The 20,998-nt window shown below is 39.5% G+C and overlaps 1 protein-coding gene across 2 annotated transcripts; it reads left to right on the top strand.

The window, feature by feature from the left end:
* Positions 1–816: 816 nt before the first annotated feature.
* Kcnj8 (potassium inwardly rectifying channel subfamily J member 8) lies at positions 817–7,556 on the top strand. Of its 2 annotated transcripts, none has more exon segments than NM_001173123.1 (3): positions 817–839; positions 1,754–2,186; positions 5,934–7,543. In NM_001173123.1, coding segments are annotated over 2 exon segments (1,275 nt in total). In that variant the 5' UTR covers positions 817–839; positions 1,754–1,812; the 3' UTR covers positions 6,835–7,543.
* The last annotated feature ends 13,442 nt before the right edge of the window (positions 7,557–20,998 follow it).

Here is a 20,998-nt window from a genome sequence, read left to right as displayed (position 1 = left end):
CTCCCCACTTCGTGTGTATGTGTGTGCATGTGTGTGTGTGTGTGCGCGCGCGTGTGCGTGTGTTTAATTCCCTGAGAGCTGGGGAAGAAACAGCTTTCCATGGTGGATTTCAGAATACCACTTGTCCCTTCCCTCCTACGTGGAAACTCATTGTAAATAAACGAGTGTGCGCGCAGGACTTGAACACCTTGGAAAAACATTTTTCCCTCTCCCTGCTTTTATTCCATCTGAAGTAACCAAGTGATCTACCCAGGTTGCAAAATAAAATAAAAATAAAAAATTTAAAAAAATCTCTTTACGTCAGTAATCTTGGACTCAGAAAGTTCGCTCCTTGGAGCGCAGCGCCTTTTAAAGCCTGCGCGTCCCGCGGCGGCAGAGGGTCGCGGCTACTGGGAAAAGCGCCTCCGGCTCCGCGGTCCCGCCCTGGCCGGCTCGTCCCTCCCCCTGGGCCGCTTCCTACCTCGGCGGGACGCCCGCCCCGCTACCCTCCCGCCCCACCTCGCCACCGCCGGCCTGGCCGCGGCCTCCGGGTCTGGCGCGCGTCACAGCCCTAACTGGGAGGCTGAAGTGTGGAGCGCCCTCTCCAAAATCTTCTCCCCAGCTCCTCCTCTGCCCACTAGGAGCCGCCGAGGCAGCTGAACGAGCAGGGGGAGGGAAGATCTGCACCCACCCCACTTCCCCCAGCCTGCCCGCGTGGAGATTCAATTGCACCTTTTATTATTTTAACTCCTCCTGAGCACCGGCCGCCCTCTGCACCCGCGCGCGCAGGATGGGAGCGCTGGGGCCCCGCGCGCGGTCGGCCGGCGAGCGCGGGGAGGTCGGGGCGCCCCCCGGACTCTGTAAGTTTAAACTGCGCCCGGGGGAGGGGAGGGAGGCCGTCCGCGTCCACGCAAGTGATTTAAATGGACTTTTCGGGACACACACCCTGTAACTCTGCTGCAGCCGTTAAGCTGTTGTTTGGGTTTTCTTGTATGTTCGATCTCTTCGCTGGAATGAATTTTTCAATGCATTATGCGTTCACGAAAAGATTTTTAAAATTTTTATCTTGTTTTTTTGTTTGTTTTTGGAGGAGGGTGCTGTTTTTACATTGCACCTGGCACTTTCTTCACATTTAAAATAATTCTTCTTAATTCTCAAGTTCCATAGCATTGTATTTTTATAATCATCTAGTACTTCTTTCAAATTTAAAATAACGCATAATTTTCAAGTTCCGTAGCATCTCGCCTTGTTTTATTTATTTTTGCTTCATTCATATTACACTTAACATGTTATTCAAACCATGCAAGAGGCCGCGGCCTTTGCTTTGCCTGCTTCTAAAAATAACGAAGGAAGAATTTCCCTCTTTACTTTGAATATTGCTACATCATAGAAACACTTTCACAAGTCGATCTTGTACCCGGCTTGCTTTAGTTTTTCGTCGTGGACGCGGCGTGCACTACAGAGGCGGTTAATAGCAAACAATTTACCGTTTAGCCTCTGTTTACAAGCAAGCTCCTGGTTTTAACTCAGGCTATATCCGTATGCGTTCAGAGTAATAAGAAAAATCGAAACTTCTCTTAATTCAGACCACAAAGTTTCTCCAGGACGGGCTAGATTCGTGATAAAAATCATACGTTTGGTATTGCATGTCGCTTCGCATGTGTAAATATACCCTGAATACAGGGATTACAGAAACTAGGAAATGCAGAGAATTTTGTTTTGTTTTCTTTCTGTTTTTTAAGGTTTTTTTTCCCCCAACGTTTTCCTTGTGCAGGAGGACAGGTCTGGAGGCAGGTGCAAGCCGGGTGATAGGCTGGCTATGGTGACGGGAAGATGTTGGCCAGAAAAAGCATCATCCCGGAGGAGTACGTGCTGGCGCGCATAGCCGCGGAGAACGTGCGCAAGCCACGCATCCGCGACCGCCTCCCGAAAGCGCGCTTCATCGCCAAGAGCGGCGCCTGCAACCTGGCGCACAAGAACATTCGTGAGCAGGGACGCTTCCTGCAAGACATCTTCACCACCTTGGTGGACCTGAAATGGCGCCACACGCTGGTCATCTTTACCATGTCCTTCCTCTGCAGTTGGCTGCTGTTTGCGATCATGTGGTGGTTGGTGGCCTTTGCCCATGGGGACATCTACGCTTACATGGAGAAAAGTGGGTTGGAGAAAAGTGCCTTGGAGTCCACTGTGTGTGTGACAAATGTCAGGTAAGAATGAAGGGACATGAGGCAGGGTCGTTGCAAGCTGAAAGGAAAAAAATAGGAATAATACAAATGCCCTTTCTCTTGCTGTTGTTTTGTTGAAAGTGAAATAAATAATGAATTTGCTTTAGACCTTCAGAAACAAAGGAAAAACAAAATAAAGAAAAAAACCTAATACATTAAACATGCTTTATAAATGCAGCTTTAGATAAAGAATTTCTGAAAATGTAGAGCTTCAGTTCTTTGGACTTGGAAAATATTGTATCAGTTACTTTCAAATTGTTTTAGCTCAAAGGATTCCTTACTCCAAAAGTATGTATTTACTTTTCAGTATGAAAACGCTGCAGTCCACCGTTCCACTGTGTAAGTAAATACCAGTGAACCAAAAATGTTGCGTAGATGCAAGTAATATTTTTCTACGACTTCTTTCACCCATGACACTTTTAGAAATAAAAGATAATGGCACTGGCACATTACTTGACATAGCTGATTGCTTGCTTGGATTCAGAAATTAAACATTATTTCAAGATTCAGAACTAGAAAATACTAACTTTGAATGGAAATTGGCTTAAGATTTTCATGGAAGGCTATGATATAGAAGTGACCTAATATTGCAGTGAGGTTAATTCTTAGATTACTTCACTGGGGCTTTTTTTGGCACTGGGGCTGAACTCATGACCCTGTGCTTGCCAGGCAGGTGCTTATGCCACTGAGCTAAATCACCAGCCTCTCACTTTGGCTTCTTAGATACATATGGCCCAGATAGATAAAGTGCATTTGATTGCAGTAGTTCACTCATCCTTTCACAGGTAGTGATTTGCTTCTAAATTTGTTGGAGTAATTGGCTTCTAAATTTATTTTTGGAAATGGAAGACATAGTTTATCAGTTGCAAAAATGTTCACTTTGAAGTATAATGGTAGTAATAGTACTAGAAAAACTTCCAGAATGTTTTCTGAGTAAGATTCCAAATTCACATAATTTGCAAAGCAAAGAAACTTGAGCAAACACCATTACAGCCGGGAAACTGTAAGAATGAGACTTCAGTGACATAAAATCTTAAGAAACTAGCGTGCCACACTGCAAGGAATAAGTGCAGAAATATGAACTTGCTGTCCTTCCGTTTGCTAAGCAAGTGCAACGCCAGCATTTCAAAGAGAGGTGTAGCATCAGTGTTTGGAGATCACACTCCACAGATTTGAGCTCAGATTTTAGTGAGACAAGGGTGTACTAAAACGAATGTATTGTCTTCACTGCTGAGTAGATATATTCTTTTCTTTTCTCAAACTTATTACAAAATTTTGTAGATAAAAAACATGGCTGATCATCAGTACACTAGATATAAAGGAAACAAAATTCTATTAAAATTCTGGTTTTAATAAGGATTTGACAGTCAAATATCATCATCCACAATATTGTATTTCTTTATAGGAAAACTTACTGGCCCTGATCTTGGTGAATCATTTTCATATAAATATAAGCTTTTGGTAAATATGCAGTTGGTACTGATAAAGAAATGATAATCCTAAACCTTGAAAATAAATTACCAATTCTGCTTACATTTTTCTATGTAAAAAATAATTTACCAATTTTAGAAATATGTCATTAAAAGAAATATCCCTTCAATAATTTTTAAAAGAATTTTACAGAATGCACTAACTATTAAAAACTATTTTCTTCTGCATACTATTTTTCAAATAAAATGTTCTGAAACTTAATCATTTCTTAGGTGCATTCCTGGAGGTGTGAATTACAATAAATGAGGTCAACAAAACAATGGAACAAAGATGGTTCTGTCAGTGTAACAATGTTAATGTTTTGAATTGCACTTCTTAAAACTATGACATGTCCTAAGTTGATTTCTATTCTTACTGAGTTTAATTGTTATGGTACAATTTACACTTAAATCTCAACAGTTTAATTATAGCAAATTATATAGAAATGTTTCCAATAAAAGTATACAAGTAGAAACACATTCTCTTCCTTAAAGAGTTTAAAAGTAATAAAAATTATAATTGCTTGCATTTCTTTTCCTTTCATAAATTCAGTATCTAGCCATATTGTCAAAGTTGGAATCCACTTTTGTTCAGTGGATATGCACCAGTATTTTCAAGCAGCATTTGGCCATTCTTTTAGGGTGACTCACCTTCTTCCTTGTGTAGATGACTTTCTGAGTCGGAAGATAGAAAATGTTTCCTGTTTGTCCCTAGTATTCAATCTAGCTCTCCTCTGTACAGAGCGAAGGAACAATTAGATAGGTTTATCTCTTGAGATTGGTTAGCATGACAGAAATAATTGATAGTGACTAGGATTAAATTCTTTCATAAAATATATGATATGAAAATATGGTCCATAAATAATCTCTTAAATCACTAAAACATGTGGGGCTATTCATCATTAGACTGCTCCTTGAATTATGGATCATTGTTAGAAATCAAAACAATGCTCATGCCTCTTCTTTCATGTTCATTATTCTCTGCCATACATGTAGACTACAGAATATATCTTGTGTGTTTAGTTAGTGTAGAAAGCTATTATTGTAGTTTTCCATAAATCCTTTCAGCAATAGGAGAAAAAGAAGGGCAACTTTAACACCAGTTAAAAGCCAGCCAGTGTCTTGTTTGCCTTTCCTGACTCATGCTAAAGTGCTTTGTGTGTACTAAGGACTCCAGTGTTTGAACATTTTGTTTGCTCACTGTGCCTGCCATTAATAAACAGATACGATGCTTTGGCACCTGGCTGATGCATGCTTTGTCTTCTGTAAAATTAGAGATGTTTGACACTGGGTGGCAGAAAATAGGGCTAATAATGTTTCTACTGCAGTACTGGCTGTGGAATGAAATGAATAAATTAATAATATCCAGATGTGGCTCTTCTCTACTGGAGATAAATCAGAATCACCTGGGAGCTGTTCAAAGCGTCTTACCCTGAGCCTACGGAATCTGTGTACATTTAGTGAGATGTGTAACTTGTAAAAGCTTCCCAAGAAAATTCTGACATTTGTTGGCCCCTTCTCTTTGCTTCTTTCAGGCCAGAATTGAGAGGGCTGAAGTTCCTATTAATATATGATCTTGATACAGACATTTACTAATCTCTGTCTTAAATTTTTCCTTTAATTATTCCAATTCTCTAGACCACTTAGCAAACAAAATGAGATAATAAATACTTTTCTTGCCAAGTAGAAAAATACCCTTTATTAAAAATACTAGTGTTTTGGAGTGACAGGTTTGTGTACTCTGCTTTCTCTATAAAAGGTATACAACACATGTTAGCTAATGATTATGATTTTAAAAGTTCTACCGAAATAAAAGTTCATTGGTTCCTCAGTTTATAGGGATCAAGTCTCTTAAACCTGGGTATGTGATGCATAATGGAAATTTAGCTGGTAGTTCCCAATAAAAATTTCCTACAGAGTACATTAATTCTTTGTGAAAATGAAGTATTTCACAAAGTAAATATGCCTATCGATATAATTCATATTTTTGTGTGTACTTATGACATCCATGTTTCACACAATCCCTAAACAACAGTCTGGAGGTAGGTGGATAGATGCATGTGGAAAAGGGGGAGAGAGAAAAGAAGGGGGGATCATACTGGTTTTTTAAATTAGGCATTTGGTGGGCTAAATTGAGTAGTCATTCCAGAAACATTTTATAGCCTATAGAAGAAGAAAATGAAAAGTCAAGCTTGGACTAGTATTTCATTCTTCAATACTCCTCCCTGATGGCATTGTTTTCTGCTGTCATTCTTTGCAGGTCTTTCACCTCAGCTTTTCTCTTCTCCATTGAGGTTCAAGTGACTATTGGATTTGGAGGGAGGATGATGACAGAGGAATGCCCTCTGGCCATCACAGTGCTGATCCTCCAGAACATTGTGGGTCTGATCATCAACGCTGTCATGTTAGGCTGTATTTTCATGAAAACAGCTCAGGCTCACAGAAGGGCAGAGACTTTGATTTTCAGCCGCCATGCAGTGATTGCTGTCCGAAATGGCAAGCTCTGCTTCATGTTCCGAGTGGGCGACCTGAGGAAAAGCATGATCATCAGTGCCTCTGTGCGCATCCAGGTGGTCAAGAAGACGACCACCCCTGAAGGAGAGGTGGTGCCTATTCACCAACTGGACATTCCCGTGGACAACCCAATCGAGAGTAATAACATCTTCCTGGTGGCCCCTCTGATCATCTGCCATGTGATTGACAAGCGCAGCCCCTTGTATGATATCTCAGCCACTGACCTCGCCAACCAAGATCTGGAGGTCATAGTTATTCTAGAAGGTGTGGTAGAAACTACAGGAATCACCACACAGGCACGAACCTCCTACATTGCAGAGGAGATTCAGTGGGGCCATCGCTTTGTGTCTATTGTGACTGAGGAAGAAGGTGTGTATTCAGTGGATTACTCCAAATTTGGCAACACTGTCAAGGTGGCTGCTCCACGGTGCAGTGCCCGGGAGTTGGATGAGAAGCCATCCATCCTTATCCAGACGCTCCAGAAGAGTGAGCTGTCCCACCAGAATTCTCTGCGGAAGCGAAACTCAATGAGGAGGAACAATTCCATGAGAAGGAACAACTCTATCCGAAGGAACAACTCTTCCCTCATTGTACCCAAGGTGCAGTTTATGACTCTAGAAGGAAACCAAAACACGTTGGAATCATGACACCACAACGTAGAGTCTTTCATCAAGTGTTGGTGGTTGGGGCGCTGAGCTCTGCCAAGAGCTGAAGCACAATAATTTGTCTTATATTTTAATGCACTAAAAGGTATTCCTATTTGAGAAGCAGCACTTAATAAACAATAACACCCCAAACAGAGAATTTGTGGCACACACTCGTTTTGCACTTGTAGAATTTGCAAAGTTAGGCTGAAGACATGAAGGGAACATTACATGTTCATTTCTGACAATATGAACTCATGAAGTCCATTCATACTAATGTACCTTGAATGTAAAATTTGACTGAGGAATGAGCCCATTTGAAATGCTTAGCTGGTAAAAGCACAGTTCTTCTGGTTCTGTTCCTGTCTGAAAAAGCTAATAGAAGGGAGGGAAAAGCAAGATAATGTTAAACACATTTCTTGTATCAACCTTCTTTTTTTTCTTGGTACTGCATCTAAGAAGCCTAAAGCAAACCTGTTAGGTTTATCGGTTTCAAAGCAGATTCTTTTGAGTTCGTTGGTCCTTTATAATGATTCCTGATCCTCCATATGGCAGATGGTTGGGCAGAACTGGACGAGGGGTCTTTTGGAGAAAAGTTAAGTCCTATCTCTTGTAAGACTGAGTTCCCAAGGGTGACAGTCACTTTCTTCAGTGTCCCACTTCTTAAGGGGCCCCAAATAGAAATACTGTATTGAACAGTTTATTAAAAAAATTTTTATACTCTCTGTAGTTTCTGGATTCTTCTTTTACAATATCATCTCAGTTAAAACTCAAGAAAGACATTTTGAAAGGAATGGATCCAAGTCGTTCAGTGATGACTCTTCTGAGATTCCTTTCTCAGATCTATTGACTAAAAGAACTGTATTATTTGTTTCTCTTTTGTTTTATGTGGAGTTTTTAAAACTTATCTCAGTGCTAAAGATCAGACCCAGAGCCCTGTGGATGCTAGGCAAGCTCTACCACTGACTAAACTTCATTTCAGGTTTTAGAATGTCCTCTTGATGTTATTTTCTGAGCCTGATAGATCATGGAAATCTGGTGTTCTTTTTTTTGAGTTTTCCATGTCTCACCTGAAAATTACACTTTCTTTCCAGTAATACACGAATTAAGACCTGATAAATAAAAGTAGAGTATCCTCTTATTAAAATGAGATTTTCTATCAAAGCTCAATTTAATCTCCCTTAGCTCCTGCATCTTCAAGAAATACATAAGCATTAAAGAGAATTCCTATATTAATAAGTGATTTATGGTTTTCTTTTTGTATTTCCTATAGCTTAATCTGAAAGCCGGGTTATGATGCTGGCTTTTACACAGATTTTGGAGTTTGCTTTTCTTTTCGTGTATGAATACTGAACTGGGCAAGTAGGGGTGAATATATCCAAATCCTGTTTTAAAAGAGGCACGATTCTAATTAAATGGTCATTGTTTATCAAGTTCTTGAAGTAATCATTTAAATCATATAAGTGAAAAAGCTCTAACACTAAATTCCAAATGCTGAGATCAAATATGTACTTTAAGCTCCACTTGGTCTCTAACAGGCATTTGAAAGTTATTGTTGTGTCTGAAACCCTGTGCTTCATTGCCAATCACAAAAGCTTACTCCTTTCCCTAGTCTTCCAATCGGAGTCCTATTTAATGTCTGTTTCATAGCCCAAATGTCAGCGATTAGAAAATCTTTTGAATTTGTGTCTCTGATCCTCCCTTTATGGCCTGAGCAGGGGGTTGGTCATTACCCAATATCTATGGATGCAGCTGTACCAATTGTTAGAATATTGAAACATTTATATATGTTACTAAAGAAAATCTTTCTTAAGACAGTCCAACACCTACTGTGAGCTGAATGAGATTTCTAAGCAGTTCTGGGACGGGCTCCTACCTCCTGCTCTGTGGCCACTAAGCAGACCCAGAGCAAGCTTCTACTACAGCAGTAAGAATGTATGCAGTGCCTGCCTTTCCTGCTGCTCAGTGGTAGCTCCAAATTCAGGAAGGTGACCAGGCCACCAGGAAGGTAATAGTGGGCATAGTGGGACTCCGACATAACCTTTTTGAACCTCAAGGCCAGGGCCAGCTGTAGGCCATTAGCAGTCCCTCCAGCTAGGTACACACCTGCTGCATCCAAATACTGGGTACCAATGACCTAATGACCATCACCTCAATGGGGAGGTCAACAGAAAGTTTTGAGGGCTCCCTGTGTCAAGTCTCGCCACAGTCAAAGACAGCTAGTGTTGGCCACTTGGAATACAAGATCGTATCAGTGGTTTCTTTACTTACTGAATTGAAAAATTATTTTGGAGTCAATATTAGATTCTCAGCTTTCATCAAGTCTTCACACAGTAGCCATGATATTATTTTAAATCGTAAATCACGTCATATCTTTTTTAAACCTTTGGTGGCTCCCTGTTCCTCTTGACTGAAACTGAAATCCTTATCAAGGCCCATAGCCACTACATCTTCCTGTCACCAGTGCTCCGCTCAGCCACGTTGGTCTCTGCATGCTTTGAAAGGGCGACATGTATCCCACACATAGGTTGTCTCTTCACTGGGTTTTTTAAAATTTTATTTAAGGAGAAAAAGAAAAAAAAAGCAGAGAAAGGGTACAAGTTATATAGATTTACAGTAAAAAAATAAACAGTAGGAAATCACTAGTTAATGGATTACATTTTGTCATCTTAGAAATAATTGTTCAAGTTACAAAATTAAAGCTTATAAAGTGGACATTCCAACAGTGAGACTGCAAACAGTTCTGTTCAATGATCCAACAAAACTCAGTAATATCATTACCTATCTTATACACATAAATATACATACAGTTATATTGTTTAGAGCACTTTATTTTCCTCTCTTTTGTACAATGACAATTACACATTTTGGGTTTTGTTGCTCCCACGGTTCTTATTACTTTTTTGGAAGAGAGTAGAACCAAATGTGACATAACAGAACAGTCAGTCAAATCAAAAGGGTGGACGTAATAGATAATGTAAAAGCATACTACTAGGTGATCAACAGTGGTTATCATAATGCCTCCCGCTATCTCTAATAGAATTGCCTATATCATTAGTTATAATAAAATTGAAAAAAACAGTAAAGAACAAAACCAACAAAACCAAAACATTGGAGACATTATAGGTCTTCAAAAGTAGATAATAGTCAACCAGAATGGGCGTTATAATGAATCCCACTATCTTCACAGCTGTTGCCTAAACTTTCAAACCTGGTAGTATCAAGCAAAACAGAATAGAGGAACATCAGTCAAAACAAGATGGTGAGAGCAAAACAGGGCTTTAAATAAAGATAATGGAAAGTCAAAGTGGGTTACTATAATATATCCTGCTATTTTTAAATTTATTTTTCCCTTAATTAAAAGGATAAAAAAAGTAAATAATAAAATGGAGATTGAGATAAAAGAGGGCATAACAGCAAATCAGCGCAGATCAAAACATAACCATTTAAGCAAAATAGTGTTTCACCACAAGATTATCCCAACATAAAAGTAGTTACCATATTGTCTCTGTCCTTGAAATCTTTGAGTATAACTTCGTATACTGTAGCATCAAATATATCAAAACAATGTAAAACCATTTAAGAGAATGACAGTATTACAGGGTATTTAGAATCAACTAACAGAAAATGAACAATGGTTCATTATACAGAAGTATAATCTCCTTGTCTATAAAAGGTTTTACTTATACTATCATATATAATAAAATCCAATAAGATACCACCTGTTTAGACCAATGGAGACAGAAGAACAAAAGCTTGATGAGACTTCAAAACAAGATGATACTAAATCAGTATTACCTATTAAGATGTCATTTTCTCCAAAATAGCTGTTCCTATCATCCAATCTTCTCTGCCTCATTTCTCTTGAGCTCTTTTTCTGTCATTAGTTGTCAGTTTGTCTTCTTCATTTTGTTTTCTGCTCCATTCATTGTGGCCTCTCTGCTGCTACTTCTGGATTCTTTGTATTTTTCTTTTTTAGAATATCTAGCAGTATTCTCTGTAGAGTTGAATTGGTGGTTGCATATTTCCCTAGTTCCTCTTTATCCTGGAAGCACCTTGTTTTTCCATCAATTTCCAGGGATAGCTGTGCAGGATATATCAATCTTGGCTAGAGATTATTATCTTTCAAAGCTTGAATTATTTCCCCCCACTCTCTTTATGATTTGATGGTTTGTGCAGAGAAGTGTGCTGTAATTCTGATGGGTGTTCCCCTGTAAGTGATCTGTTTCTTGTTTCTGATGGCTTTTAGTATCCTGTTCTTGTATTGGATTTCTGGAATTTTTTTTATTACATGTCTGGGTGTTGCTCTGTTTGGGTTGTAGGTGGCTGGGGTCCTGTAGGCTTCATACAACTGAGTATCTTTACCTTTTTCTAAATTAGGAAAATTCTCCTGGATTATTTCTGTGAGTAGCTTTTAAAGTTCATTTGCTTGTGTCCCTACGTCTTCCTTTATGTTCTTAATTCTTAAGTTATAGACCCTCTTATCATCTTCTAGTCTTTGTATTATTGCTGTTTGTTTCTTTGTTATTTTTAAGAAGTTTTTCATTTCATGCTCCCATATTACAAATCTGCCCTCCAGTTCAGATAATCTGTCCTTAGTTTCTTTCAAACTGTTATGCCAGTTTTCAATAGATTTTTTAGTTTCCTGGTAATCTCTTTGAACCTGCTTCACGTATTCTATGCTTTCTCTATTTTCTCCATTAAACAATTCTCCCCTCTTTTTCTGTTCTTCCATTCCACCATCTGTTTTTTCTTGGGTGGTGCTTAGCATTTCTCTAACTATTCTGCTTATGTCTTGCTTCAGGTCATTAATAACTTCATTCTTGAACTTGTCTATGAGGCTCTCGAGATAGCGCTTTATATCTATTGGTGCTGTGTCTGCTGTTGCCTCTTTCTCAGGATTGGGGGCCCAGGACCCTTTCTTGTTGCTGCCTCTTCCCATATTCTTTGTTCCTTGTATATGCAAGCGTATATAGGAGGCCCAGCTTCCTTCCCTGTCAGCCACAGTCTGATTGAATTGCACCGGCTAGGTGTTCCCACCCACCGCAGCACACCAGGAAGTTGCAGACCAGGCAGCCTATGCGGGCCCACTCCTCCAGGTCAATCTACCTTCAGGAGCTGGGACCTGGGCTCTGCTAGCCTACTGGGTCTCAGCCAGCAGCATCAGGTGGGCTAGGCACTGCTCACCAATCCCACTTAAGAGGGGGATTGGTGACTGAAGTCACTGCAGCGCCCTGTTCCCGCAAGTCTGCCTGGTCCCAGAATGTCCTCTGTTGGAGTCTCCTAGACCGTGGAAGAGTCCCAGTTTCCCCTCACTCACCAGAGGTGGATGCATGGCTCCCTGCCCATCCCACTCTCAACTCCATTCACCGATTCCCGTTCTCAGAGCTTCCGTGTGTCTCTCTCCCTGCCGAGCCGATGCAGACACAGCAGCGGTGGCGGGAAAAGCTTCCAATGGTGCAGGCTCCAGCTTCCATGCTGAGGCTTTATCTGTTCCTGTTATAGCACCAGGATTGCATTCCCAGTTGGTTTCTCTCAGCCCAGTTTGTTCTTGGGTCACCGGGGCATATCTCCTCTTGCTTATGATTCCTTACTCAGCACCATTCCTGAATTCTAAGCTGGGTGTTTCAGAGAGCCTCCGTAGCTGCTGCTATCTGTCCGCCATGTTCTCCCGGAAGTCCTTCACTGGGGATTTTTCCCCCAGAAAGCTTCATGGGTCTCTCCTGTCACCATGTAGCTGTCTGCTCCAGTGTCATCACATCTGCTGCTACAATGTCGACTCTGTGGCCAGGTCCCCTAGTTTTAAATTTCAGTCTCACAATCCAGCCTCTCTAAGACCTTGACAAATTAATTTCATTGTGTCTCATTTGACACCCAATCAAAATGGTTACAGTAGCTACCTCATAAATTTATTATGGAGGTCAAATGAATTAACGTATATCAAGGACTTTAGAAGAGTCTAATTCAACCTTCCAGGACAAATGTTTGAAATTTGGGACTGTTTTAAAGCAAACTGGATCTTAGGAAATGACTAATTTAATATATTTATTCTCTAGGACTGACATAAAAAATCTTTGCAGCATGAATCTGATCTCCTAACAGTTCTTCAGCAAAGACATTTAACTGCCCACTCTCCACTGCTTTTTCTGACTCTATGACACCTACGTACTTGCCTCTCTTCAAAAATATTGTCATGCATGAAGTTCTACAATTGGCAAAGAAAAACATTTTGCACACAGAGATTTCTGGCTTCACATGTCCATCTTTTATTCTGATATATGTGGAACATATGCCATCTCTGACACTGATCATCTGGTAGAAATAACCAAGTGGGCTTATTTTCTTTAAAAAGGAGCAGAAAATGATAGCCAAGGGATGGCTAATTCTACTTCCAAGTAATCAGAGAAGGAAAGTATCAGGTGAGAAGAGCTGGAGTACATACTGGAACCTCAGAAGAGAAACTTGTATCTCAAAATCAAAACAGTCCTAGTAACAGAACAGAGAGGGAAATAGGGGAAAATCCAGAGCCACTGTCCAACTGGCTCTGCTGAGAGCTGGGTAAGGACAGAGATGATCATCATCTTTAGAAATACCTTTCTCTGCTTTACTGTATCCTGATCTCACAGTTCTAGTCTGTAATTCCTCATCATTTGCTTTTTAACTCAAGACTCCCTGAGTGAAAACCCTGTTGCCATGTCCACATAATTTTCTAAACATCCCCACACAAATGTTCTGACACATGAATGTGTTTCAGAACTCACAGTGTCCCAGTGGCTTAAGGAGCTGACCTTAAGTTCCCAAAGCAAGTCCAACTCCCAGAGAAGTCAGTTGCAGTCCTCTTTCCCTCCAATAGCTGGAATCATGTTGTCATCGTTTTAATGATTTGGTGTTCATGGAACAAGGAGTTTCCTCTTTGATAATAAATCAATCATAGATAAAGAAGAAAAATGGAAAGATGTCTGCATCCTCCCAGGGGTCCCACCCCCAACCTTTGTTATTTTCAGCCTGTGGTAGGTAGAGGCAGAATTGAAATTTGTGTCTCCAAGGACCAGTGCATTAAAGTAACCACAACAAATCCTACAGGCTGTTTAAGAGGAAACTCAAGGGCCATGCTCTTCCCATGATCTTTACGCACAATTCTCATCAATGGGAAAGAGAATTTCCCCATAGACATAGGAAGGACGTGACTCCAATTACACCCCTTGATAATTTACTGCACAGACTCAAGTTTAAGTTCATGAAAGCCTTAGTCAGCTTTTAACATCACATCAAAATATCACATTAGACCCCAAATCATTTTAGGTTGTTTACATCTTCATTTGGACTCTGTCAAGAGATATCTGTGTTTTTATACAGATTTTCTTGGCTGTACCATTTGACATCCGACCCTCTGCTCCAATATTCTCTAGGGTAATTGAAGTAAAATTATTGCACTGCAAAGTTTATTTTAATTTCTTTAAAAATGGAAAAATTAAGGCTGAATTTCAACATACTACTGAATTGCTTCAGTCTGTATCAACAAAGTGGAAGATAAAAGACTTAGTTATCTGTAAAACCAAAGACACACTTCTCAATGATACGGTACAGATCAACAGATATTTCACAAGACCTCAAGTATTTGCTGTTGTCTGCTAGAAAATGTCTACACTCTTTAAGAACAAAAGCCCAATCCTCCTTGTGGTTTGATTCCAACACATCTTTCTAGTTTCATTTCCTAACCCCATCCCCAACACCTTACAATACTTCAGGTTCACTGAATGCTTCACTCACACTGAGTCTCTTATATACATCTGTCAATTGTTGGAGTTGAAATTCTGGACCTTCTTTTACCAAAGCTATGCTTTCAGAAAACCTATCAATTCTCTCACCTTTATTATTCTTTCATCCCCACAATGTGTACCTCTGGATATTGGTGACTTTACATCTCTCCTCATATCTTACTTGCTTAAAAGAGAGAACACAGATAATATACGCCTGATAATTACCACCCACCCCAATTCATTCTTCCTTTGCTTTATAGCAAGACAGTGTTAGCCCTGTGTCCATGCAACTAGAGACTATGCAACCCTTAATTAGTTGTGGCCCTATGCCTAATTTGGAGCTAATAGCTGTTGAACAGAGGCCATTGGACCACTTCCAATACCTGATCTGAAAATTTCTGAGCATGTTTTTGTCACTGCCTTTCTCTTCTTCCCATAGACTGAGAACATATGTGATACATGATAGAGATCCAGATTTAAATAAGCTTATATTAAGACAAAATCTGAAGCCAAAGTTGAAAATAACTGTACAATAGTTGTATCAGTGTAGAATACCTATTTCAAAACAATTATCTGAGAGAAAAATAAATATCTGTTTGTTTTTATTTGAGTATTTTTAGTTTCTTTTTTTGTTTTCATGTTTGTGTTACTATACAGCTTAGATTTTATCTTCAGTAATAAAATGCTAAATTAGATTAAACGGAAAGGTAACTCAGCTGGACGCAGTGGTGCATTCCTCTAATTCCAGCACTAGAGAGCCTGAGGCAGGAGGATTGTTGGAAGTTCAAGACCAACCTGGGCTATGAAGTGAGCCCAAGGCCAGCCTGAACTGCACAGCAAGACCCTGTCTCAACAAGACAGAGAGAGAGAGACAGAGACAAAGACAGAGACAGAGAGACAGAGACAGAGACAGAGACAGAAGAAAAAGATAACTCACAGGGTGGCAGAAAACATTTGCAAATTTCTTATCCTACAAGAGACATATCTATAAATTAGAACTCTTACAAGTTAACAAGAAAAATGCAAACAACCAAGTAGAAATAATGGGCAAACAGCATGAGAAAGCATGTCACACAAAAAGAAAACCAAAAAGCCAGCATACATGTCCAAAGATACTCAATTTACAAATAATCCAAAAACATAGTACAGACCAAAATCACACAGTCATACCATTAAGTACCACCAGAGTGATTGAACAGGAAGTTAAAGACAAGGATCAAGGAGGAAGAGGAACAGCTAGAACTGGACTGTAGTGCAGTGAGGAAGGTATATTGCTAAGGCCACTTTGAAAAGCTGTTTGTCTGGGTCTTATGAAATAAAGCATAACCACGCCTATGACTCAGTAGTTCTATCTTAGGTGTATATTAAAAAGGCTTAGAGGTTTATCTAAGAATGTTTACACTATCACTGTCATTAACACTCCAAACTAGAGATAACTAACATATTCGTCTACACTGCAAAGCTGAGTACATTGTGGTACAGTTTACAATGGAATACAGCAGAGCAATGAGGATGAATGACTTACAACTACTTACAAAAACACTGGTCTATTGTACAAACATATCACTGCAATTCAGAAGTCCACATAAGCTTTTTCTCTATCAGCATCTCTACCACAAAGGATGAGCGTTCACCTGAATGTGCTAATAATAAACTTACAGTACAATGATGACATTCAGAAGTGGTCACTGATTTTGATATGCAGCAAAATACTTACAGGTGTAAGCATATGATATCTGGGATTTATTGAAAATAATCAGATGAGATAGAGGGGTATATGGCAGTAAAAGAAGAAACATAATTGGCTACAAATCAGTCATAATTGAGGCAGCTGATGAATATGTGGAGTTCAGAATACGTATCTCTCCACTTTGATATAGGTTTGCAGTTTCCTCCAGTAAAAGGTTAAAAAGGAAAAACAGTCATAGTTTCCCCTCAGTGAAATAAAATTGCCTTCTGTAATGATTTTCAAAAGGAATTCAGTAACAGAAGAAGTTTATTTTGAAAACTCACTGAGCAAACCTTTTATTCAAATGCTAGAAATTTTATTTTAAATTTGATAAATTTCCCTTATTTACTGAACATTTGTCTTGAGTCATTTTTATCGCATTTTACATTCCTGCCTTCCAGATTGAGCTTTCTGTTTCTCTGTACATTGTCCACATTATTACGGGAAGTTTTACAATTACTGAGATATTCTTAATCACCCGTGTTCCACTCTTGAAATCAACTTTTTCATTTTTCCAAATCCAGCATAATAATATTCAACCACAAAGACCAAAAGCATCTCAGAAATTTTTTCTGCCTGTGGTAACTTCACCTAAAATGGAAATATTGTAAGAGCAATTATGTTCCTGGTTGATATTTTCTAAAGATTTAATGCTTATGTCAAAATAGACCCTTTAAAGTATGCCAAAATTTGGATTTGTCAAAAAAATTACCCCAGCGTTGAAAATTTTAAAGCACATATTGTGACTGAATATTATGAAATTTCAAAGAACATTAAATAAAACTTCAAATGTTATACTCAGCTGGGACTCTCCTCTTTTTCTCTAAATCATCTCATGACCCAAGTTATCTGTGGCACAAGCTCCACTGCCCTTCCTAGAAATATCAGGCACTACAGTCCCACTTACTCAAAAAGCCAACCAATGATTGTCCTGCCACACCCCTTTGATGCCCCAGTGTCACTGCTCTGTCATCCACCTCTAAACGTGGGATGATTCCTGACTTTTGTTGCAATATTACTTATCTATGTATTTTATGCCTTCTTTTGACTCAATCTGTGTAACAGGTCTCAATTAGGATTGCTTTTCCCAGAAAGTCTTTTCTACTTTCCTTATCTTTTCCAGAAATTCCTGAGAATTTCTTCCCCACTGATAAAAATCTTTCTGTTTACCAGCACTACAGGAGATTAATTCTGACTGTAATTTTTGGGGTGCTTTTCTTATTTCAAAGGCAAGGGAACTTGGTAAAGGCATGACTCACTATTTGAATTAGAAATCCTATACAAACTTAATCTCAGTTTCCTGATTCTCTCATTCTGATTGCTTAAACTCTCTGTGTAGCTTATTTGCATCCACTGTAACAGAGTAGTGTCAGGGGAATGGGATTTGATGGTTTGGCAGTTAAGCTTAATGGTTATCAATCTGGGATTAGTAAAACACACTTCTAGGTGCGTTGGGGGGTCATGTGGTTGTGACCTTGGAAATCGCATTTAGTGCTTGGTCACCTCTTCTCTGGCTTTTGCCCTGCTCTCTACTTCCTAAATACCATGAAGTGAACACGTTCCCTCCACCACACCCTTCTACAGGGACATTTCTGCCTTGCAGCCAGCCAAACATGGATCGAATCCCCTAAAACTGTGAGCCAAATTAAACCTCTTCTCCTTTAAGTTGTGATGTTGAATATTGTGTCTCAGCAATGAGAATGCTAATACAAATAGTCAATATTTTCATGTCCTCTCCTTCATTAAACACCCAGTTCTAGGATATTTATGATGCCTAAGAAATGAGAGGACTTGTGCAGCCAGAAGCACTCCAGGACCTGAAAGAAATGTTCAGCATCTTTGATAGAAAATGGAGCCCGCTTTTCATAGCTTTCCTATGTCGTCACAGTGATTCTTTTGGGAAACTTGTGGAATATATTCTAGAACAAATCCCACTGGCTCTTCCATTATCATCGTTCCTCTGCTGCCATCTATGTTTCAGAAGCCTTTATTTTCTGCTCTTTGGTTGACACTATTGTAAGGAGCATCATCAGGCTATCCTTGCTACTACTGCTAATCATAATAGTAATACCACTAATAATAATAGTAGTTATTATAATCATAGAATTTAACATTCACTCATGATCAGCTATGTTCCAGATACTGTACTGATAAAAAGATATCACTAAGTCTATAACACAAAACTAAATGACAGGAATATATTTTCTGAAATTCATTATTAGATGATTCTTTCACTGTATGAACACCACAGCTTGTGCTTACAAACCTAGATGGTACAATCCAGAGACAAGGTAAGCATGAGATGTAATGAGCCACGGCCAATGAAGCACAGAATTACTGTTTCTTAGTAAATAATTTTTTTGTAAGTAGGAGTATACTTTCCACTAAACTACCAACGTAATCATTTACTGTCATTATCAAGTAATATATATTCTGCATAGTTGCCTTCACCAAAGTTTTTGAAGGACCAGCAGCTTAATGGGTTAGCAACATGACCACAAACACATGAGTAATGCATTTCATTAAGAAAGTTACCCTGGCTACTAGTCACTGGGCAATAGTAATTTTCAGCTCCATTATAATCTAATGGAATAATCACTGTACACATGGTTTGTTGTTCAAACCATTATTGTGGGGTTCATGACTATTTGCTAAAACTCTTAAGACAACCAAAAGATTAAAGTCTCTCATGAAGCCTAAAAATTCTCATCTGAATACTTCACGCAGAGAGCATTTTCTTTTCAGCTCATGTAGTTAGGGACAAAACGTGGTCTCCTGAGAGTTAGTGGATTTCCTAGCTGCTTCCATATGGGTTCCCTATATGACCTTGCTTCCCCATAGCATGCAAGCCAAGGATGCAGTAGAGTTGGTTGGTGAGTTGTAAATTTTGATCTCAGGATGGTACTAAAATCCAGGAAGGTGTATTCCATCACCTTTACCATTTTCTATTGGTTAGTACAAGAATTTTGGCAGCCACTACGAAGCTCTGAGACTATTGAAAGCCGGAAAGGATCTCCTTTGGATAACCTGGACATCTCCCTTTGCTAGTTCCATCCTCTGTCCTTGTCACTTTTGGTGCTTCATGTGGAGCCTCAAAAGAAATCCTCTTACACATACTGTAGCCATGAAGAAAACCTACTAGGGTGAGCAATTTCTCCCAGTTTCCCAAAAACAACATCATACAATCTTAACTCTCTATTTTCACCAACAATTCCACCAAGCAAGCCTTGTAGCTTCAGGCTTCTGCAAATGCTAACCAAACACTAAACTTCATATTCACGCAGGTCTTGAAAATTCTGAGGGACATAAGCAAAGTTTTTTCCAAAAAGTTGTTCAATCACTCCACCCCAGAGGATGAGTAAATCCTAAAACAGAAAACACCTATCCAGAGCATGAAATGACTTTCCTCACATTTTACCTGATGAAGTGATTCTCTTGTAGCTTGTTTCATTGAAAGTGGGAAGAACAAATCATAAAACTTTCCAGTGAGCTGATGATACCTAAGTTCAACTATTATCCTTCTTCCTAGCTTTCTCACATAGACACTGAAATTGCTTAAAGATGTAGCCAATGATCAGAGGCAGGCTTGCCATGTCTTATAAAAGTAGGAGGTTGGAATGATAGGGTTGTTCTCACTTAATAGGACCTAGAGATGTGGCACTCTTTGACCCCAACATTCAGCCCTAGTTTCCAATTCTGGGAAAAGAGAAAAGTCCCTCTAAATATCCTCTCATACATGCAAGACTGGGTGGGGATTTCCTGGAATCTGTGTGGGGCCATAACCTATAATGCAGGATCCTGTATCAAATCCAAGTACTGGTCCCATGGTCCTACTTCATCTTCATCCTTCCATAGCCCATTTTTAGTTGAGATTTTTAAAAACAGCAAATCACATTATTTGTTATCTGAATGAGATTGAGGCTTCGCACTCTCAGCTATTCTTCTGTATCCTGTGTCTTTTCATTCTACTAAAGTATATTGGTCAGCGTTCCTACTGCTGGGATGAAATACCTAATTCCTGCAACATAGAAGAGGAGGATGAACATGCTCATAGTTTCAGAGGTTTCATGCATGGCTGGCTGGCTCCAACATAGTAACATCATAGCAGAAGGACATGGAGCAGCAAAGCTGCTGACAACAGGGCAGATGGGGAATAGAGTGGGTTGAAAAGACTGCCAGCAAGAGATGTATTCTTCCTAGGCCCACCCACAGCAACCTACTTCCAAATGGGCCCCACCTTTTAATAGTGCATTAATTCACTAATGTATGTAATTCTGTGAAAGAAATATCCCCCCAGTAGGCTCTTAAGCCAATCAAGTTGATGATTAGGTTTAGCTGTCATAGGAACCTAGGCAATCTCAGCCATTTCTAGGGTCGTTTATCAGATGCCTCTGAAAGCTGAGTCTTACGTCCAGGTCATACCTTTACTACATATGCCTGGGTTTAAATAGTCAGTGGTAAGGCAGGCATTGGACAGCCAAGTCTTCTAGGAACGCTGGGTCATTTCTCACATTCCAGAGAAGAATGGAAGACTATAGATTCCAAGAATGTTATGATTAAAAAGGAAATTCTGGGATTGTGTGAATGAACCTTCTTTATTTTGCAAGGATCCTGAATGCAAGTTTTGAAGATCCTGAATGCAAGTTGTATAGGAAAGATCCAAACCAGTTCCCCTGGC

Source organism: Cavia porcellus, unplaced genomic scaffold (genome assembly GCF_034190915.1).
Source record: "Cavia porcellus strain 051 isolate PalLab524CR breed Dunkin Hartley unplaced genomic scaffold, mCavPor4.1 scaffold_27, whole genome shotgun sequence".
Classification (NCBI taxonomy): Eukaryota; Metazoa; Chordata; class Mammalia; order Rodentia; family Caviidae; genus Cavia; species Cavia porcellus.
The sequence above is the reverse complement of the archived record's forward strand: the minus strand, read 5'-3'. Positions and strand labels throughout refer to the sequence as shown.

What these genes read in the sequence shown, in the direction of transcription:
- Kcnj8 (XM_063237577.1), top strand. Translation starts at nt 1,813, where the DNA reads ATGTTGGCCAGAAAAAGCATCATCCCGGAGGAGTACGTGCTGGCGCGC. An exon ending in GTGTGTGTGACAAATGTCAG is followed by an intron (nt 2,187 to 5,933) that starts GTAAGAATGAAG and finishes CATTCTTTGCAG; the next exon opens with GTCTTTCACCTCAGCTTTTC.